A 19,621-nucleotide genomic window follows, 5' to 3' on the forward strand; every position below is an offset into this window, starting at 1 on the left:
GCCATTTTGTTTCTGGAATAATAGAGGTGAACTCGCAGGTCAGCGTTAAGATGCTCTGGCAGAGCTATGTGGAGCATCGGGGCTGCAATGGCTGGGAGGGTGGGGTCCTGCTGCAGGGCAGAGGTGGGAGTGTGAGGTGCGTGGGAGCCAAGGACTGGGGCGGTGGGGGGTGTTGCAGGTCTCACGAGGGCAGCGGTGCACAGAGAGGTGCCTGTCAGCCCTGTGCCTGGCTCAAGCCAGTGTCATTAGGCCCTTCCTTGCACTCAGTGGACTCGCCAGTTCAATCTGGAAGGAGCAGTAGATGACAAGGGAGCTGAGAACCCCTTGCGAGTAGCCTGCTGGTCATGGCTACAATAAGCTGTGTTACTGGGGAGTCCACTGTTCGCGTTGTGACTACAGCCGCATGATTGCTTTGCAACAGGGGGAGCCCGGGGCCCCGGGACCTCCGGGAGTGCAGGGCATCCAGGGTATTCGTGGCAACCCTGGCATTCCAGGATCGCCGGGAGAGAGAGGCGCCCCGGGTCCACCTGGCATGCCAGGGCAGAAGGTAGGTGACGTGTCCTGGGCACTAGAGAGCGAGTGTGGTGGTGGGGGTGAGAGAGGACTGCATTGTACCCACAATCGCAAGGCACGAGGGTGCAAACAGATGCTGAGGCTCTGTGAGAAGACGTGTGGTGGGAGGGACCTCACATAACGTGGGACAACCCCATAGCCAGCTGAAATCGTGCCTGGGAGATTCAGGAGGCAGAGCTGTTCTCGGCAGACGTCCTGCTGCCGGAGCACGAAGCCCTTCCTCCCCGGGAAATGGCTGTGTCACCCTGACACAGGCTGGATTCCAGGCTAATCAGGCTCAGTGCTACAAGCACAGAAGTTTCAGCGTGGTGAGCAAGCTGTCGTGTTGTGAGCGAACAACAGCGTGATGCACGGGGACAGTTTACCCTTGCCAGGCGCTGCTGAGATTGGGATGTTCCTTTGCTCGGCTGTTCCATGCGACACCGAGAGCAGTCCCCGGCGTTGAATCGTTAGGGCGCTTGGAAGCTGCTGTCTGTAATGTTAGACCACGTCAGCCAGTCCAGCCCAGGAAAAACAAACAGTAGCCCCCTCCCAAGCAGTGCCTCCCTTGCATGATGCCCAATCACTGTTCCCACCTGCCCTCCAGCAGTGGTTCACTCTTTCCCCCTCTTCCCCATGTTTATTAACTCTCTGAGGCTGTGAAGCCACAGGGGACCATCTAAGCTGACCTCCTGTGTAACACAGGCTGGAGAACCTCACCCTCGAGATTCCAGCATCAAGCCCAGACCTGGTCTGTGAGCTAGCGCATCTCGTCTCTGTCAGCTTGTGCGGATGGTAGCACGCTGGAGAATCTCAAATGACCTACTCAACAGTCGAACCTAGGGATGGTCAGACTGCATCAGACCCACGCTCCACCTAGCTCAGTAGCCTATCTCTGACATTGCCCAAACAAGCTTTCTCCCTTAGATGGATCTCCAGATCTGTCTACAGAGCCAGCCGCCCTCTGGGCCCAAAGGGATCTTGTTTTTAATTCCTAGAAACGCCCAGAGTTGCTTAGTGTGATCTGGGGAGGTGGAGGCCATCCCTCAGCCACCCCCTCTATTAACCCAACCCCCTGCCCAGTTGCCTTATGACCATTGTAAGCTTCTTCTACTGTCTAGGCCATTTACTGCCCAGGTCCCTCCTGCTGGCCGTCTATGGGGAAACTGTAGGGGGGGACCTACCCCTCTGAGGGGCGGCCCGTTTGAGTACATTTGGGGGCAAAGAGCATCTCGCCATCAAAGTTATCTCCCTCTTAATGGTTTTTCTGTTCGAAGGGGGAACGCGGTAAGAGAGGCAGGAATGGATCCACTGGGCCGGCAGGACCTCCCGGGCCCCCGGGAAAACAGGTGACCTTTGGTTATTTTTCACTGTTGAATTCTTTGAATGAGCTACGTGTACCCGTGTTATTGTATATTATGTGTGTTCCCCAGTCATGGACCAGGCTCCCGTCGGGCTAGGCGCTGTACAAACACAGATCCTTCGTGCACAGACCCCAGACTGTGAGGGGGCGTCCTACACAGGGGCTGGGAGGGGACGGTGCCTGGATCCTTCCACATGCAGATTTGGCCTCGGATCAGGAGTGAGGCCCAAGGGCAGAGGGATCACGACAGGGAAGTTGGTGGGGCCGGCACCCAGGCTGTATCTGTCCCGTGGAGGGAGGGCGGGCTTTGTTCTCTGGCTCTCAGCCCAGTTCTTTTCACCCGCACTGAATTCCTTTTGCTGGGTGTATTACAACCTGCCTGCCGCTCGCCGGCTCCGCTCCTTGGGGCACGGTGCATCAGAGGTGTTGCAAACCAAGTGTGTGTCTCCTTGGTCCGCAGGGGATTCGAGGGCTGCCCGGGACCAATGGCAACAAGGTGAGCTGTGGATGGCGGGAAAGACAAAGACGACGCCAGTATGAATCCCAAAATGGTAGCCTCAGCCCAAAGCTCTGGGCAGGGATGGAGGGGTGGGAATTGCACTCTGAGGAGGACTGAAAGGAAACACAGTGACTTCTCGCTGCCTCCTGTCTCACCCCAGACAGCTGGAAGCCATGCCTGACCCCATCCAACATCCCCACCTGCTGAGGGTTGCCTGGTGACTGGAAAGTCTGTTCAAATGGGGACCTGTACAGTGTCCGGTCAGATGCACTGACTGGACACCAAAAGTCCAGTTACCGCAGGCAGGAGCAGGGAGAGGCGCCGAGTCATCAACCCACACCAGCCCCGGCTCAGCCAGGGCCTCATGGGCCGACAGGCTCCGTGTCAGGGGCTGCAGCTCCCGTCCCAGCCCTGGAGCAGAGCGAGCCCAGCTGGGGGGGGGGTGGTGCGGGAGGGAGGTGGAGAGGATTGAGTGACGAGGAACGGGGAGAGCAGCGACGGGCCTCGGGAAGAGGCGGAGCAGCAGGCGGGGCCTCAGGAGGAGGCGGAGCAGGGGTGGCGGAAGGTTCTGGCGCTCCTGCTGTAGTGTGCGGTTTTCTGAAATTAGGAGTTGGCATTCCTGCACTTGCTCCGCCTTCATGCACTTTCCTCCTGAGGACCCACACACCCGAATGGTCTCCTCCAAAGCAGTGTTAACAGTCGAGAGGCCTGATCCCAAGCCCACGGAGGTTTTTCCATGGATTGCAATGGGCTTCCGATCAGGCCCCTACCTGAGGGATTATCACTTCCCACTAACTTGTACAAATTAATTCATAAAACGCTGGAAGGGATGGGATCCAGGCGAGCTGCCCTGCCCGGTTGCGTTGCTTTTGTTGCACGCCAGCCCCTTGCCTGTGCTTTAGGCTGTGTCTGTGCAGCACAGTTAACCTGGGTGGGTGGATCGACACCCGGGTCTGAGTCCCTTTGTCAGCCTCGCCCAGGTGTGAGCATCCCTGCTGGCGAGCCCTACCTGCGTCACTGTGTCCTCATGCTGTCTGCGCTTGCCCGTGTGTACCGGGAGCATATCCCACGCTTCTTTGCGCTGTGATGCTCTAGGATTCTTTCCTGGTCAATTGCAGGAGAACTTCTCTGTCCTTCAGGGGAAACTGTGGCAAGGGACTGTCACCACTCAAGTGGTTTAGCCTGTGTCCTCGCGTCAAAGTGGGCGAGTTCCAGCCCGAGTTCCAACTGGGGAAGGTGGCCCTGGCTTAAGCCTCCTCCAAACCCAGATCCGAGGTTTCTCTGTGTGGACTGTAGCAGTGTGTGTGGTTAACAGTGGATAAGAGCCTGGGTTAACTATGCAGTGTAGACGTGCCCTTTGATGTTGCCCTCTTAAATAGTGGGCCCTGCCAGGCAGCGGCTGTGATTTGTCACCTGTCTGTGAGGCAGATCTCCTGCTGTTGGCACTAAAGCAATAACAGGGGGATCAGCGTGATTTGGGCCCGGCCATTGTGGGCTCTGCAATACAAGGGACTGAGCCCACACCCGCTGGAATTAATGGCAAAACGCCCATTGATTTCCGGGGGCTTTGCCTCCTGCCCGACGTAATAACAGAGGGCTCTGGTGCCGAGAGGAGAAATGTGCAGCTGTGTCCCTGAAACAACCCCTTTGTGTTCCTTTCTGTTGCACAGGGGGAGATCGGCCTCGGCGTGGCAGGTGCGAGAGGTCCCCGCGGACTGCCTGGCCCCGGGGTAGGTCATTCCATTATCACGCCAGGCTCCATTCGGTTCTCTCATTGCAGTGTCTGTCTGAACACGCTAAAGGTGTTATCATGCAATGATCACTCATATCAAAAGCCCCTTCAGGTGCTGACCCCGAATCCCCTTGAATTTTTACCGAGACCAAATCTGGCCATGCTCAGAGGTGACGGGTTCTGTCCGCCCCATAGCACACCCCCCTCCCTCCCTCCACACACCTGTGCCTCTGAGGAGTTGGCATGAAGCTAATGCTCCCTCCCACCACTACTGATCTGCCCCCCAGGTGATTCTCCCATGGTGCAAATGAGGCGTCATAGGAATTACACTGACTGGTTAGGTCTCTCTCTGAGCCACCAGACCAGGGTCTCCTGTCCTGCCCTTATGCACTCAGCCACCCCACCCTGCCCCCCAGTGGCACAGGTGGAAGCCACACCTCAGTAAGTGAACGTAATGGGGGCTGAGGGCCTGATGCTGATCTCACGGAGGGTATGACTCTGCAGAGCAAAAGCCAAGCACAGGCTACCCTACCCCTGAGCTACCTTCAATCCAAGCTAGGGGGGTAACAGCAACAGTGAAGACAGTGCAGCTCGGGCAGTATAAGCCTGGCGTAGACCCTGGGTACATTCTTGGCTTGCTAGCCCACACCTCACTTCTAACATTACCTGCGCTAGCTGCATTCAGGCTAGCTCAGATAGGCTAGCCTGGTGCACAGCTCCTGCTGTGTAGACCTACACTTACACTCAGGTAGCTCCTTTGCCTTCTGTGGGTTTCCTCCTCATCTCCACCGCTCTAAACATGTGGCTGTCCAGCCAGCCTGGCCTCCCAGATCTTTCTGTTCATTTAAAATTAATTAAAATAATTAAGCGTGAATTCCCCTCTGCCCTCGGAATAAAATGTACGCAAAGTTTAACAAACGAACGTACGTGTCTGTAAAGTGCCGACCATAAAGAGGCCCGATCCTGGAGGGGGGCCTGTAGGTGCTAGTGTCGTATAAATAATTACTGATAAAAAATAAACATCTTATTGGTACATTTGAATAGTGAGAGCTGAGCTGCTTAGGCAAAGTAACACCCCCCCAGAGTGCAGTACTGGGGCGGGATGCAAACCCTCATGCAGCTAGATCAGAGAAGACATCTTTATATGCTGCTTCCTCTGTGGCTGTTCTATGAATAAACCGACTTTATCATGCAAGACGTTTATACAAACCCACCAGCTGCCAGGAGAGCTGTTCAAATAGGCACCTGCGAAGCGCCTGAGAATGTCAACAACTGTGTAAGGTCTAGTGTAAATCTTGCTAAGGGGTTTTTTTTTGAATGTGGGCGGGGAGGAGGTAATGAAACAATGAGGAGCTAATTCTGCTTCTAGTACTGTTGTGTAAATCTGGAATGAATCACTGGATTCTCTGGCATGTCGTTGGGTTTACACTAGTGTAACTGAGATGAGAACCTGGCTTCCTGGGGTGTACTTAGGTCTGTATAAATGTTTGGCACTTCCCGTCAGACAAATCTTCCAGGATTTAGCTTGTAAGGCCAAAATGTACTCGATGAATTAGCCGGCAAGGCTATAGTCCATATGAAGATTTCTGAAGGGTTAATACATGAGTAATAGGTGGTGTAAGCAGGTTAGAGATATGGGGCGTGTGTTATAGATGGGTATAGGCACATGGCTTACACTTCATAGGAAGGCTCCATGTACACACATTTTGTAAAGGGATAGGAAAATAACAGGCAAACAATTCCTATCCACAAATGTAGAGGGGATAAAGCAATGATGTGCATTCCAGGCCAAATTCTGGGCTGCCTTATTTACGGTACCTGGTCTCCTTGAAGTTCATGCAGACAGAACTTGCCCCTTTGCTTGCACAGAATGATGCAATAGAAACGCATCTGACCCCTCCTTGGAACGCTGGGAGCTGAGAAGATCGTTCCCTACCCCCAACCTTTTCCGTTGGTCGCCCGCTAGGCCCTACCCCACCAGGCAGGGGCTGTCTTGCCTCCCGGTGCCTACGCACGCACCGGACAGCTGTAAGCGCAGCTTTGTGATGACCACACTGTGACTTTGAAGCTGTCCAGGTCGCCGTTCTCCACTTACAGCAGGGGAACTGGGCACTATGGGCCTCTATGCACAGGTCATCCATTGACTTCAGTGGGAGCGCCACGCACACAGGGCTCGCAGGATGGGGCTTGTGTGTATTATCCATGCTTCGTCGTTTGTAGACACAGTAATGACACTAAATCTCTCTTTGCTAACAGGGGGAGGAGGGCATTGCAGGAGTCCGAGGCCCCATTGGCATGACGGTAAGTCAGTAAGAACAAAAGAACGGCCTTAGAGGGTCAGACCAGTGGTCCCTCTAGCCCAGTATCCCGTCTTCTGACAGTGGCCGGGGCCAGATGCTTCAGAGGGAGTGAACAGAACAGGGCAGTTATCGAGTGATCCAGCCCCTGAAGCGTATGAGGATGGTTTTGTGGCACCAAGCCCAAGACTGGCTGGCGAGAAGCCCTAGTTGTGGACGCTGCTATAGGATGAGGTTTTCAAAGCCACATAGGGATGGGTGCCCACTTCCCACTGATTTTAATGGGAGTTGAGTGTCGCGATCCTATAGGTGGATTTGAAAACATGGGCCACAACACTGAGTGTAACTGACTTGCATTCCTTGCCCATTCAGCGTGGCCCATCCACAAATGGCTTTTTAATTCAGCATGCAGTTCCGTCTCCCTGCATCCCTTTCCCTGCGTGACTCATGGAGCTCTGAGTCCGTACGAACGCTTGCACTGTGTTCCCAGAAGGGTGAGTTACGGGCCAAAAATCCCCAACTAGGTACGGCAGTAACAACACCAGGTTCCAGGTAGTAGTACACGCAGATGGGAATAAAGAAGAAGTAGATGGAATTTGACGGGAAATAGTGACAATTGTGGAAACCCAGAGATTATTGTATTGCAAGGCCTGGTGGTAAATCTCATCCTTAAATGCAGCGCACGGTGAGGGCCCCTCTTGCATTATTAAGGCAGAATAAGCTAGTGGTTAAAGCAGCGGGGTGGAGTCTGGAGACTTGAGTTCCATTCCCTGCTCTTCTGCTCTGTGGGCCCTCATAGACTTTAAGGTCAGAAGGGACCATCCTGATCACTGAGTCTGACCTCCTGCGTGTGGCAGGCCACAGACCCTCACCCACCCACTAGTGTAGCAGACCCCTAACCTCTGGCTGAGTTACTGAAGTCCTCAAATCATGGTTTAAAGACTTTGTTACAGAGAATCCACCATTTACATTATTTAAATCTGCAAGTGCCCCAGGCTGCAGAAGAAGGCGAAATCCCCCCAGGGTCTCTGTCAATCTGACCTGGAGGAAAATTCCTTTCCGACCCCAAATCTGGCGATCAGTTAGACCCTGAGCATGTGGGCAAGACCCACCAACCAGACACCTGGGAAGGAATTTTTTGCAGTAGCTCAGAGCCGTCCCCATTTCGTGTCCCATCTCTGGAGATATTTGCTGCTACCGGTTGCAGGTCAGCTTCATGCCATTGTAGGTAACCTTGTCATACCCTTGTGCAATTCGTTTAAAATGTCTGGGCCCCCTTTCCCCATCCATCTGTAAAATGGGAATAATGATCCTTCCCCAGCTTTGAGAAGCGCTTTGAGATCTTTGGATGCCAAACGCGACGTTAGTGCAGACGATTTTGTCATGATGTAGTTCAAAGCCTACATGCTGTACGCCATGGAAGCCTGCCTCCAGGTTCAGTAGAGCCGGAGGGTTAGGATGGAATGGAGCCACTGGTGACTCTAGAGTGGGTCTCACACTGCTTCTTCTGCAGTGTTCCCAGGAGGGATTGAATACATCCATCAGGAGAAGAAGGATGGTTATAAATGGAGAAGCTACAGTTCTCCTTCTGCACCACTTTGAGAATCAGCAGCCCCAAAGGAAGGAAAAGAGCTAAATGGGGGAAGTCAGAAAAGTGCAAGTCTTTATTCACCTGTTCCAGAGCACAGCGGGGGGTTGGGACGCTCAGTAGTTAGGTGCTCATCTGGGATTCCAACGTTCAATTCCTTGCTTTGCTGCAAGCTTCCTGTGTGACGTAGGGCCAGGCGCTTAGGTTCCAGATCCTCAAAGGCGTGTAGATGCCTAACTTCCCCTGCCCTATGACACGCGGTAACCGCACGTCCCCGTCTCACCGGGGTGCTGTGAGGATGAATACGTTACAGAGCGTGAGGCGCCCAGGCACGAGGGGCTGTATCAGTATCTCAGACAGACAGATCGCTTTCCCCCGTGCGCATGAGGAGACGGGCCAGAGTCCTTTTAGGGATCCGGTCACTTGCCACAATCGGGGCCTGAGTCTCCTCTTCTGCTGCCTTTGGCAGCAGAGCCGTTCTACCAAGTCACCCTGGCCGGGAGTGAGAGGCGACTCAAACCCTCTGTGCAGCGCTCGTCCTGCCCCCAGAGCTCTGCCCTCGCCCAAGGAGGTTGCTGCGGCCTGCAGTGTTGCCACCTCCAGCTGTTCGTTCTGACATGCTGTTTCATGTGTTTGCAGGGTCCGAAAGGTCTGCCTGGAACGAAAGGAGAAAGAGTAAGCAGCGGGCGTCTTAGCTGGACTTCCTGCAGCGCCTGGATGGTCACCTCAGCCAGGCAGATCTCCCATGTTCCCCAGCGCCCTGAGCAAAGGACCCCATTGCTGAGGACATATGTTCCTAAGCACATTTCAGCCAGTCTCCACCCACACATTATTCACTCTCCCTTTGCTCTGGTTTCCGGGGTCAGATTCTTGGGCGAGAGCCGTGGGAGCTACCCAGGCTAAAATACCGGTCTCTAACGCAATCAAGAACAAAACCATTCACAACCACCTTAAATCCAGCCATTGTGTTGTGTAGATGAGGGCCAATCCCTATATGTGAGATGGGGAAAATAACATTGAGCTGCCTTGTGACGCTGTAGACAATGGGGAAACCGGTTGATGTTTGTACAGCGCTTTGAGAATGTAAGGTGGTATTTAGGGGCAAAGCATAGAGTGGATTATTCTTCCTGCCAGACAATGAGGAATCCCAGGACTCTGCCTTTTGGGGGATTATCAATGCCTGTTTACAGACATCTGATGAGAAGGACACCCCCTGTATAGCATTTGGAATCCTAGGAAAACCCCAAACACAAAGGAGAGTGTTGTATAGCAAAGGCTTTGTCTAGGAGCTTGACCAAGGGACTGAGGATCAATGCTTGTGGGTTTGGTTCCTGCTGTTCTGCAAGTCACCTAAGTCCTCTGGGCCTCGGTTTCCCCAGCTATAAAATTGGGATAGCGATACTTACGTTAGATGCGACTTTGTGTGATGAGTTAGTCATTGCAAAGCGATTCGAGACACTCAGCTGAATTGCGTTCTCTGAGCGTAGGTTGCTATAGTTATAAACAAGAGCAGTTCTTAAACAGATGGGTGTATTGAGTGATGTGCCAACGGTAGAGAAAAAGCCTTTCATTGTCCTTTTTGTTTCAGGGTGATCGTGGCCTCCTGGGACCCAAGGGAGAAAGAGTAAGGGACATAAAAAATGTTGACTGTCTGGGGGATGTGGGATATAAGAAGTTGGAAGGGCTTTATGAATGCCAGTTGGCAGCTGGACACGTGTCTAAAATAATGTCAATGAGTGGACAAATTAGAGACATAAATGAAAAAAATTATGTTTTCAGACATCTGGGACCTCTGCTGTTTTCTTACCAAGTAGAAGAGGGAGCTGTATAGTCCCTGGACAGTGGTGCCACTAATCTGAAGCAAGTTCTGGACATGGATCCTGAATTTTGGTGTCTGCATTCGGCCTTTCATCTCAGAAGACCTAGGTTCAACTCCTGCCTTGGTTCAGAGATGGAAGGCATGGCATTAGTAGACCCAATCTTGTCCCTAGTAGACTTCTGTCTTTATCAAGAACTGAGCCCAGTACTCTAAGTTAGATATGAGATGAATTGGCGGAGCTATATGAAGAAGCTTCAATCATTTTCTGATAGTACCATGGCTGGCTAGAGTCACTGCTATGAGACCTTGCCTTCATGAGAATTCAGAAGGAATCCTTCACCCACCACAAAAATGCAGCCACCGCTGAGGTGGAATGTGGCAGCTGATTAATGTCGCACAGTACTGCTTTATAACAGTTTAGGACAGGAAGTGAAAAATATATCTGATTATAGTTTGCACAGTCCATCCCAAAACATGTTGAAGTCTTAAAAATCGTGAGATTGATTATATCAAGTAATATTAAACCAAGACTAAGAAGAGATCTGAAAAGTGCCCCGTTGCTTTGGTCCAGCAAGTATTGAATCTCTGTCAAGTTTCCTGTTAACTTCTCTCCTGAGTGAAATGGCTTGTTAGAAAAGGAGGTTTAGAAAACCTATATGGCAATGCTACCGTTGAGTCAAAGAGTATTAAATGATTAAGGCTGATTTATGTCTGAAGAAACTACTTTCAAAGGCGCCCTGCTCCAGTGACAAATCAATTCTTAATCTCTTTCTTGAAGGAACCTGAAAATACTTCCCAACCTAAAGGAAAGTGGACTGCCTTCTCCAAAGGACTCCTTAATAAAATATACAGAGGCTTGTGAGATAAAACAGGATGGGGGAGATAACCGGGTTGTGCTTAGTTCTTCCAATTGATTGCTTCCTAACTTTCTTTCTAGCTCCTGCTTCACATGTGTGAAACTCTGTGTTATGCAGGACCTTGGAATGGATGAGCCCATGGTCTCTTCTGGTCTAAAAAAATCTGTTAATCCCAATCCAGTCTGCTTTGGAACCCTTCAAGCCCAGGAAAGTGGAAGAGTGTCTCAAACTGGAAGGGAAGATGATGATGATGATTATTGTGTGGGATGCTGTGCAAACTCACAGTAGAGTCCCTGCTGCAAATGGTTTACAGTCTCTAGAGAAGCTAACAGGGAGGATTAAGTGAGTGCTGGGGATTAATTTACTTCTGAGGAAAGGCCACGAGATTTAAATGTGCAGTGTGTGTTACTAAAGATCATAATTAATTAGCAAACAAAGACTATGTTTGGTGCCAGCTAAAGCTCCCTCAAGATGTCCCATCGATCCAAAACCTGAAAAGCATGGAAATAAGAAGTTGTGCATTTCTTTCCAGTGTCATCTTGCCTGCTACACTGTTGAGAATACACCGCAGTGCTCCATGAGGGTTTCACTTCCCTCGCCAACGGATATTGACATCAATATATACCCATCACCAGACTCATGCTGTAAGGCAAAACCTCCCTAGCGTCCTCCCAAGGTTGTATATCCACAGATAGCACATCGGACTGTCCTATATTCCATGCCTTTGGGAAGTTATTCTCCCTTAACGCTGCTGACATCACCGTTAAGTTTTGGGGCTTAACTTGCTAATGTTTGTAAAGCTGCCACTAATACAGCTCAGTCACCCAGTGCTGGGATGTTGACCGGGCGTGAGCGCGACTGAAACACGTTCATTGCGAAATTCAAACGGCTACTCCCAGAAAAGCGTTCGCACTATTCTCCCAGCTCTGCGTTTTAGCACATGCCTGAACCACACTCTGCAGTTCGCCCATCATCCATTGATACCTCTCCATCCCTCGGCCCCTTCGGCTGCCATCCTTTCCCTGGCCCGCCTCTCTCAAAGAAAGAAAGACAGTCTTGTGCTCTGAGCTGGGGACTGCTGCTCCAGGAACTCCTGCATTCCAACCCAGCTCTGCCGCCGAGTCACTTGGCGGAAAGGGCTCCGCTCACCGCAGGGGAGCCTTCCTGTGGCTTGGGCCAGGAATTAGCTTTTGCCCATTGTGGCCCCCCCCCGTTGTCAGTCTCTCTCTTTGCAATTCGAAGTGCTCGCTCTTCGTGACTCGGCCCTCCGGGCCAGGCCACGGTACAGTCCCCTTTCTGGGGTATCGAACTCCCACCGGACAAGCCATCTGGATGCCACCTCAGTCGGTCTTCTCTTCCACCTCTGGGCCTTGTACCACTTCCTAGTTGCCAGGCTTGGAGGCAGCTCAGGGTTCCAGCCCACGGACCCTGTGACTAGCAATCCAGATCTGCTCAGTCTCGTCCCTGTTGCTGTTTCCCTGAACTCCTTCCTACCCCACCCCTCTATCTCTGGATTTCCACTGGAATTTCCTCTGCTCCCCGTGGCTACTTCACCCCTCTTGTCCTTTTGCCAGACTCCCTAGTCCAGGTCCGGATACCAAGGTGTGCTCTCCCCCTGGATTTCCTCCTTGTCCCTGACCAATTCCCTTTCCCTCTAGAAAGTGGCTAAGGGCCCCTGCTGTGTAGCCCCCTCCTGCTCTCACTTGCTGGCTGTATAATCCTGTCCCCGCTCCTCCCTAGCAGGGCTTCATCTGCAGTTAGGCCTTATCAAGCCCAGGCTCCCCTCCAGGTGCAGCAAATAGGGTTATGTTGCCCCTTCTGGCCCACATTAACCTGCTCGGGGCTCCTGTAGAGGGAACACCCCATCATGCCCTCCACGTCTCCATCTATATAATGGGATACCACGCATGGAGAGTGAGACGTCACTGTTATGGTTTGTCCTAGTGCAGCGCTGGGGAGATCAACGTGAACTATCGTTCTATTCCGTCTTTCAAGTGAGCTTCACGCTAGGGTGAGGAGCCAGCTCGCCACACTAGGATGGAAGTCTCCCATCTGCGCCGCACCCAAGATCAGGAATGAACCTAGGTCTCCTGCTTTGCCTCGTGCAGCTGAAATCTGTATTGTGGCTCAGGGGCAGGGTGGATATTTTGATACCTTTATTCTTGCTGTGTGAATCACCCAGCATGTTGTCTGCTGAGCCATTCACAGCAAAGGTCGGTCTATCCAGTGGGGCATATGGTAACTGCAATTCTGCATCATGGCTTGTGTGTCCATCGTTCTTGCCTGTTTGTTTCCTAGGGTGAACCCATTATTATTTTTGGACCTCAAGGCTATAAAGGCAACAAAGGAGATCCGGTAGGTTGTGACAGTTCTCTTTGAAAGCATGTTACCTTCAGTAACTGGGAGCAGTTCATTCTCTCATCTGCAGTAGTGGTCATTGGGTATATATCTATACTGCAGTAGAAGCCCAGAGTTCAAACCCAGGCAGCAGCCTCACCCCCCTTACATCTGCTCACACATCATGCTAACCCAGGGCTCAGATCCAGGATTCCACGGGCATGGAGGGTCCGAGCCTGAGTCAAGCTGGGACCCAGGGTTCAAGCCCTATTTCTTTGTAGTGTAGACTCATGCTCTGGGAGTCTGCCAACGGTATCCCACAGGCTGACTCCCTTTGGCTGGTGGACAGTCACGTTTCCCCACACTGCATCATGAACAAACGGCTAGAGCAGCCACATTTTGGGAGGTTGTTAGGAAGTTTGGGATATGGGTGGTTGCACTCGGGCCTGCATAATACATAATGCAGATGCTGGAGCCCCAGGTTGGGACCCAGCGTTCAACAATTTCTCACCTGGGGTTACAAATGAGTATAGGCACTCAAGCCCTAGGTTAGCAAACCCAGGGTCTGATAACTCGAGTTCTACTAACCCTGGGTTTACATAGCAGTGTAGACGGACCCCAAGAGTCACAGTGTTTAAGGCTAGCAGAAGCCAGCAGATCATCTAATTTGACCTCCTGTATATCACAGGCCACCTAGCACCATCTATCCACCCCCCCCACCAAGCCAACTGCCAGAATTGGACCCAAGTGGTACAGCCCTCCGTCTTAACCTACTTGATTGGTGTTTGTGCTCTCCTGTGTATTCCATGTCCTGGTTCTGGTTTCTGTGCGTTCAGTGGCTTTTGAGATGGGAGCCCTGGCTGAGTTGATGCACAGATGAACTGAACAAGCCTGGTGACTATCTCAGAGGGCTGGCTAGCTCAGGAAGGGCCCAGCCAGGGGTGATGGATAGCTCCAGGGATTGGGTAGGGCATAAAGGGCCTCTCACCGTTAGGTGGCTGGTTTCAATCCTGGGCTGATTGTCTACAGAGAAGCAGTGTGGGACAGTGGCTAGAGCGTGGGACTGGGGGTCCAGCAGATCTGGGGTATGTTCCCATTTTTGGTTCACTATGCAATCTTAGGCAGTCACTTAACCTCTCGCTTCCCTAGGTTCGGCCTTCTGGAAAATGGGGTTAATGATACCTATTAGCCTTTGCAAAATGCTTTGAGATCTGCAGATGATTGCGGCTGCACAGGGCCAAGTGCTGTTAATAATACCTATCTGTGTCTGTACAAGCTGCTGCTGAATAATTTTTGCTGTTTGGTTGCCTGTGCGAAACAGAGTGGGTGGCATCAATCCAGCTCCTAGAGGGCATGGAACTGAGCTACCTTCTGACCCCTGAGCAGCACTGGCAGGCAGCAAAGTGGGGAAGCTTGACCTAGAAATACACCTCTGCGAATTGCGGTCACTGAGTGCTGCAAGGTCCTTAGATGCACACCTGGCATAAGCATAGCAAAGAGGCATGTCTAGGTTTGGAAGATGCTGGCTTGGGGTGCGAGTGTAGTTCATAGAGCTTCTGTCTGATCCCGTAGGGTGAGCGGGGCCCGCCAGGCTTCGATGGAGACAAAGGCGAGAAAGGGGAGGATGGGCCTGCAGGAGAAAAGGTAGGAACCGCCGTATTCATTGGGGGTCTTAGGCGGCTTCATTTGTGATATACAGAACTTACATGTGCACTGCTGCCCCCTATAGGATATCTTGCATAGTATCCACTCAACGCACTCTGCTGGCTGGTGTACGGGGGCTCATTTAGCCCTGGTCTACACGACAGAGTTAGCTCAACACAAGGCAACTTACTTTGACTTAACTCTCTAAGTGTCTACACTAAAATTTTGCTCCCACTGACGTAACTGGCCCACTACACCGTCTTAATAACACCACCTCCACAGGAAGCGTAAAGTCAGGGTTGATGTAGTTAGGGTAACGCAGTGACAGTGTAGACGCTGCATTGCTTACATCGACTGTTGCTGGCTTTCAGAAGCTGTCCCACAATGCCCCACACTGACAGTTCAATCGGTGCAAGCTCTTCTGGTGAGGATGCACGTCTCTGACACAAGGAGCAAAGTGTAGCCATGCACAAGTGATGCAGTTACTTTGGCGGCTATATAAACAGTCGGGCAGTTCTTATTCTCTCCACTAGAAGGCAGCAGTGCACATACACGCTAGCCAGTTGACTGTGATATCATCACGGGAAATGGTGTAACGTCCCCGTCATCGGAGAACTGGTGTTATGATTCCTTAAAAACAGAGATCGGTTTTGCTTTGGGTGGCTGCTGCAGATCCCATGGCGCTGTCTGTACGGGCTGGTTGGCTTTTCTGTTCTTCCCCCCCACGCAGCTATTATGCAGCACGCTGTGCCTTGGTTCCCTCACCTACGCACATGTGTAGTTGTATGGTGCTTTGGGATCCTTAAAGGTGCTATGTAAATGCAGGATGCTATTATAATTCTCCTCCATTTCCACCTGTTCCTCCGCTGGCTGCCCGTTCAGGAGCAATAGCTGCCAGCAGTGTATTCGTTGCAGCTTCTCAAAAGGAGGCAGCCCCTGATCCCGTGGCATAGGCTGTGTAAGAAGTAAATTCCCTGCCTCACCAATCAGGATTCCGCAGGGCTCTGAGAGCTACACCAAGTGACCCCTGTTAATCAAACATCTAGATCAGCGCTTCTAAACGATGGCGCAGAATGAGCCGTTGAGAACCCAGCCGGGGGGGATTGGGAGGGTGGAAATGGGGTGGTGGTGTGGGGATCTTCTTTCTCATGAGGTAATCCACAGGGTGAGAACATTGGAAAACCTCGCCCCTTGGGGAAATCATGGGTGTCAACTGCGTGGTGAGGAGGCCCCAATCTATAATCCCAAATAAAGGTGTAGGGGGGCAGGAGGCGAGGTATGTTTTTAAGTGGAAATGGCAATTTCTGAATAAACAAGTTTCTTGGTTTGTGTGTTCGATTTTAGGGGGTGAAAGGTGAGGCAGGTGTGAAAGGGGCCATGGGCCTGTTCGGTGCCAGAGGACCAGTGGGACAGAAGGTTAGTACAATGGTGCAAATGAATGCTGAGAAACCTACATGGTTACCATCGTAGCTTGTCACTCCACCACTGCAACTGAGCCCTGGCTTTGTCACTTATCTTGAATAGTTTGGGGGGCTGGGGGTGGGGAGACAGGATCTTCACAGGGGGGCACTGTACCAGGCCGTGTTCAAGTGCTGGTCCAGGCTAGACATTCCCCAGCTTCCACTTGGGTCACCTTGTCACCAGGTTTTGCTGCCCCAATGCGCACTCCATTTAGAGCACGCCGGTACTTTTGTTCGAGGTCAGTGTCCTGGAGGAACCATGTGCCGTAGTGTTCTCCAAGTGGTCACGGCGCGGGACTGCAAGCAGGAAGTCCTGAGCCTGGGGATTGTGCTGACTCCTTTTGTGGCCTTGGGAGACACTCAAGCTCTCTGGGGCCCCTTGCTCTAAGGTCCCTAGTGATGTAAAGAGGCCTTAAAGTCTGCAGATTTCTCCCCCTCTTCCACAACTTCCTGTGAAATGCCTCTGTGTAAGTGAGTTCCCTTGTCATCATAGACCCGGTGGAAAGGCTGTGCCAGCCCCCCACTCCTCCTCCTAGGAAGACACATGGGCAGCTCGGGTGTACGTTGAAGCAGTCTTGAGGGCTGCTCTAATTTACACCAAGCCTGGCCAGGTCCCCCAGCCAGGCCCAGAATACCAGCAGGTGCAGAGGTTCCTGCACTGAATGCATCTCAGCTGGAAGGGTGAATCAGGCCCCTGTGTTTCCCTTACCCCATTTATCAACTGGGGATAACGCTACCTCGCTGGGGTGCTGGATGCCCTCACTGAGGTTCCTAAAGTGCTCTGAGGATGCACGTTGCCATAAGAGGGGTTGGGGCAAAGTCCACAGAACATCAAATTGCAAATGGAATGAGGTCAGCCAGACCCGCTGTGTTTCAGACGATAAATGAAATCCGTCTGGCATCAGACTATTTGTCATCCCAGGGCACATTTTGCAAGAGTTCACGGTGTTACTTCCATCTCCGAACTGAATAACTACTTTCAATTCCCCCTGCAGTTTCTTCCATCAGATGTTTTATTTTTCACTTCCCATCCTAAATTGTGTGCCGTGTTGCTGTGCGGCGGTTAGACAGCTGCCGCATCCCACCCCAGAGGTGGCTGCGCTAGCTTGGCAGTATGATAAGCGATGCCTGTATTCGTACAGCAAGCAAAGTGCTTCGGGATCTTCCAGGAGCTAAAATGACGATGATGATATGGGTTTTGGAGGGGAATCCTTACTAGGGATCAAGTGACTGAATGGTAATTGTTTGCACGGTGTGTAGGAGACACATGTGACTTTCCTGTGTGTTTAACTCATTGCTCCTTCTCTCCCAGGGAGAACCCGGAGAACCTGGCCTGCCTGGATTTGCTGTGAGTTGTGAGAGCGTTTCATGTTAGTAGCATTGGGATAATGTCCATTTGCTCTAATGGCCTCATGCTGTGCACTGCTGACGAGAGCACCCCGAGTGCCAACTTTCTCAGCAGGCAGTCACCAGGCTCTTGAAAGGTTATTAAGAATGAGGGAGATGTCCTGAGGTTGGCTGGCGTTCAGCACTTTGATAGCTGGGAGCACAGTACGTGGAGGGCTCTTGGTACGTCCCTTCCTTCTGTGGGGATCCATGAATAGCCTCCTCGTGGCACCTCGTGTTCTTTTTCAGGTGCACTCCTGCGGTGGAAGTGCAAGGGTGGCTTTGATGTGCACTGTGCTCCTCTCTGACTCACTGGCAGCTAACGCTGCGTGTTTCAAAGGCAGAAGATGCCTCCAGGAAGGAAATAATTTGGGTGAAACTTTCTTGAACACTTGCATGAAAAGGGAGATCTGAACAGCGTGAGGGTGGCTGTATGGATCAGTGAGATCAGAGATGCAATTTAATGAGGGCTTTGCATTTTGCATCAAAGAACACCTAAAATATGCATTTCCCCATTTTACTGTACTAGCATTTCAGGGTGTACTGTCTGGACAGAACTGAAGCCAATACGTGTTCAAAATGTCACATATATACAGGCTTATATATGTCATGGTAGTAGTTAAACCTTAGAATACTGCCATCCACATGAATTCTGAGAAGGATATACTGTAGTGAACTGGCTACTGGACATGTGCACCAGTGCCCTCTGCTGGACGGAATGAGAACTACTCAATTCTGTTCATAGACCACATACTGCAAACTAGAAGCTGGTTGAACCATTTCAGCGAAACAAAACAATTCGTCATAAAATGACGTCATAAAAGTACGATGCCACAGCCATGTTTGTTCGCATGAACTGTGTTGGGTCTCCAGCATTCTTAACAGCCTCATTAACACTCACCGGTGTTGTCCTTGGTCAGTGGAGACTCAGAGTTCAGAGGTGCTTTCACATGAGTTCACCTCCCAGGTGGGGGGCAAGAAGGTACCTTGCTCGTTCCTCCAGCTGCTCACTGTTCGCTCTGGCCACTGTTGTTCGTTGTGCCCCCGTTCACTCCATCACTCTGTTGCCAGTAGCCCTGTGCCATCACTTCTGCTGCCACCTGCCACTGTGACCTCTGCACGTTGGTCTCTTGAGGTTCCACCAGCTCTCAGTGATTTCAGCTGAGCTCTCAGTGGGGGAACCTCACTGCTAGTGCAGGCTGGGCCGTCTCTTCCACAGAAACACTGTCCCACTTGACTAAGCACTTGACTAAACTGAAATGTTTCAGGAAAGCATTTCACATTCTTTGAAATTTCTGTTCAAAATTTTCAAAAGGCTTCAGTTTTTTCCCCATTTTGTTTTGGTGGGAAAATCCCACGTCTGTTTGCCATTCTTTACTTTTTCCCTCACCGGTTTCCAGTGGGGAAAAAAATGTAAAAGGTGACCGAAAGTAGGCATTTCCCCACCAAGTGAAAAGACATTTTTATTTCAATTTTTTTTTATGAAATACTAAAAATGCAATGAAAAACACTGAGCAAAGCAAGACACTTGAGAGTCTTTTAGAAATGTTCAGGAAAGATGCTTTACCTTTTTTTCAAATAGTTCTACTGTGCGAAAGTGTTTTCCTTTAGCTCAAGTGATAGGGCCTGGGGCTTGGGACCGAAAAAGATACAGATTCTATCACACCTGTTGGTGTGAAATTCCTCGTGTCGGTTCTATGCTGCATTGCGACTATCGTGGAGCTTCTCGGAAGCCATGGATTTCGTACTGTTTACATGTGTATGATCCAAAGCTTTAATTCCTCTTCAAAGTGTAACAAAGACCATGGGTGGCACATCAGCTGCCCCTTCGGGGAGGCTAACCCCTGGCCCCACCCCTTCCGCCTGAGGCCCCGCCCCTTCCACCCCTCGCTCGCCAGAACCACGAATGTTCCCACCCACCCGCACAGTCGGAGGAGTCCCAGCCAAAGCAGCTGGCCCAGACTGCCAGACCGACCCCCAGATGCGCCAGCTGGCCTGCTCCCTGAGCTGCCAGCTAGCCCTCCCCCGCCGATCTGCCTCAGCTGTGACAGCTGGCCCTGAGCAGCCCCAGGTCACCGACCAGCCCC

General features: G+C 51.6%; 1 protein-coding gene across 1 annotated transcript in view; it reads left to right on the forward strand.

Moving 5' to 3' along the window:
• Positions 1–19,621, forward strand: part of LOC119566600 (collagen alpha-1(VII) chain-like) — a 110,226-nt gene that overhangs the window by 29,030 nt on the left and 61,575 nt on the right. Inside the window, exons 14-24 of the mRNA XM_043520930.1 lie at positions 422–547; positions 1,830–1,901; positions 2,376–2,411; positions 4,085–4,144; positions 6,403–6,447; positions 8,671–8,706; positions 9,620–9,655; positions 13,006–13,062; positions 14,617–14,688; positions 16,033–16,104; positions 17,461–17,496. Of these exons, the coding sequence (XP_043376865.1) occupies positions 422–547; positions 1,830–1,901; positions 2,376–2,411; positions 4,085–4,144; positions 6,403–6,447; positions 8,671–8,706; positions 9,620–9,655; positions 13,006–13,062; positions 14,617–14,688; positions 16,033–16,104; positions 17,461–17,496 (648 nt within the window). The remainder of the gene's footprint in view (positions 1–421; positions 548–1,829; positions 1,902–2,375; positions 2,412–4,084; positions 4,145–6,402; positions 6,448–8,670; positions 8,707–9,619; positions 9,656–13,005; positions 13,063–14,616; positions 14,689–16,032; positions 16,105–17,460; positions 17,497–19,621) is intronic.

Source organism: Chelonia mydas, chromosome 1 (assembly GCF_015237465.2).
Source record: "Chelonia mydas isolate rCheMyd1 chromosome 1, rCheMyd1.pri.v2, whole genome shotgun sequence".
Classification (NCBI taxonomy): domain Eukaryota; kingdom Metazoa; phylum Chordata; order Testudines; family Cheloniidae; genus Chelonia; species Chelonia mydas.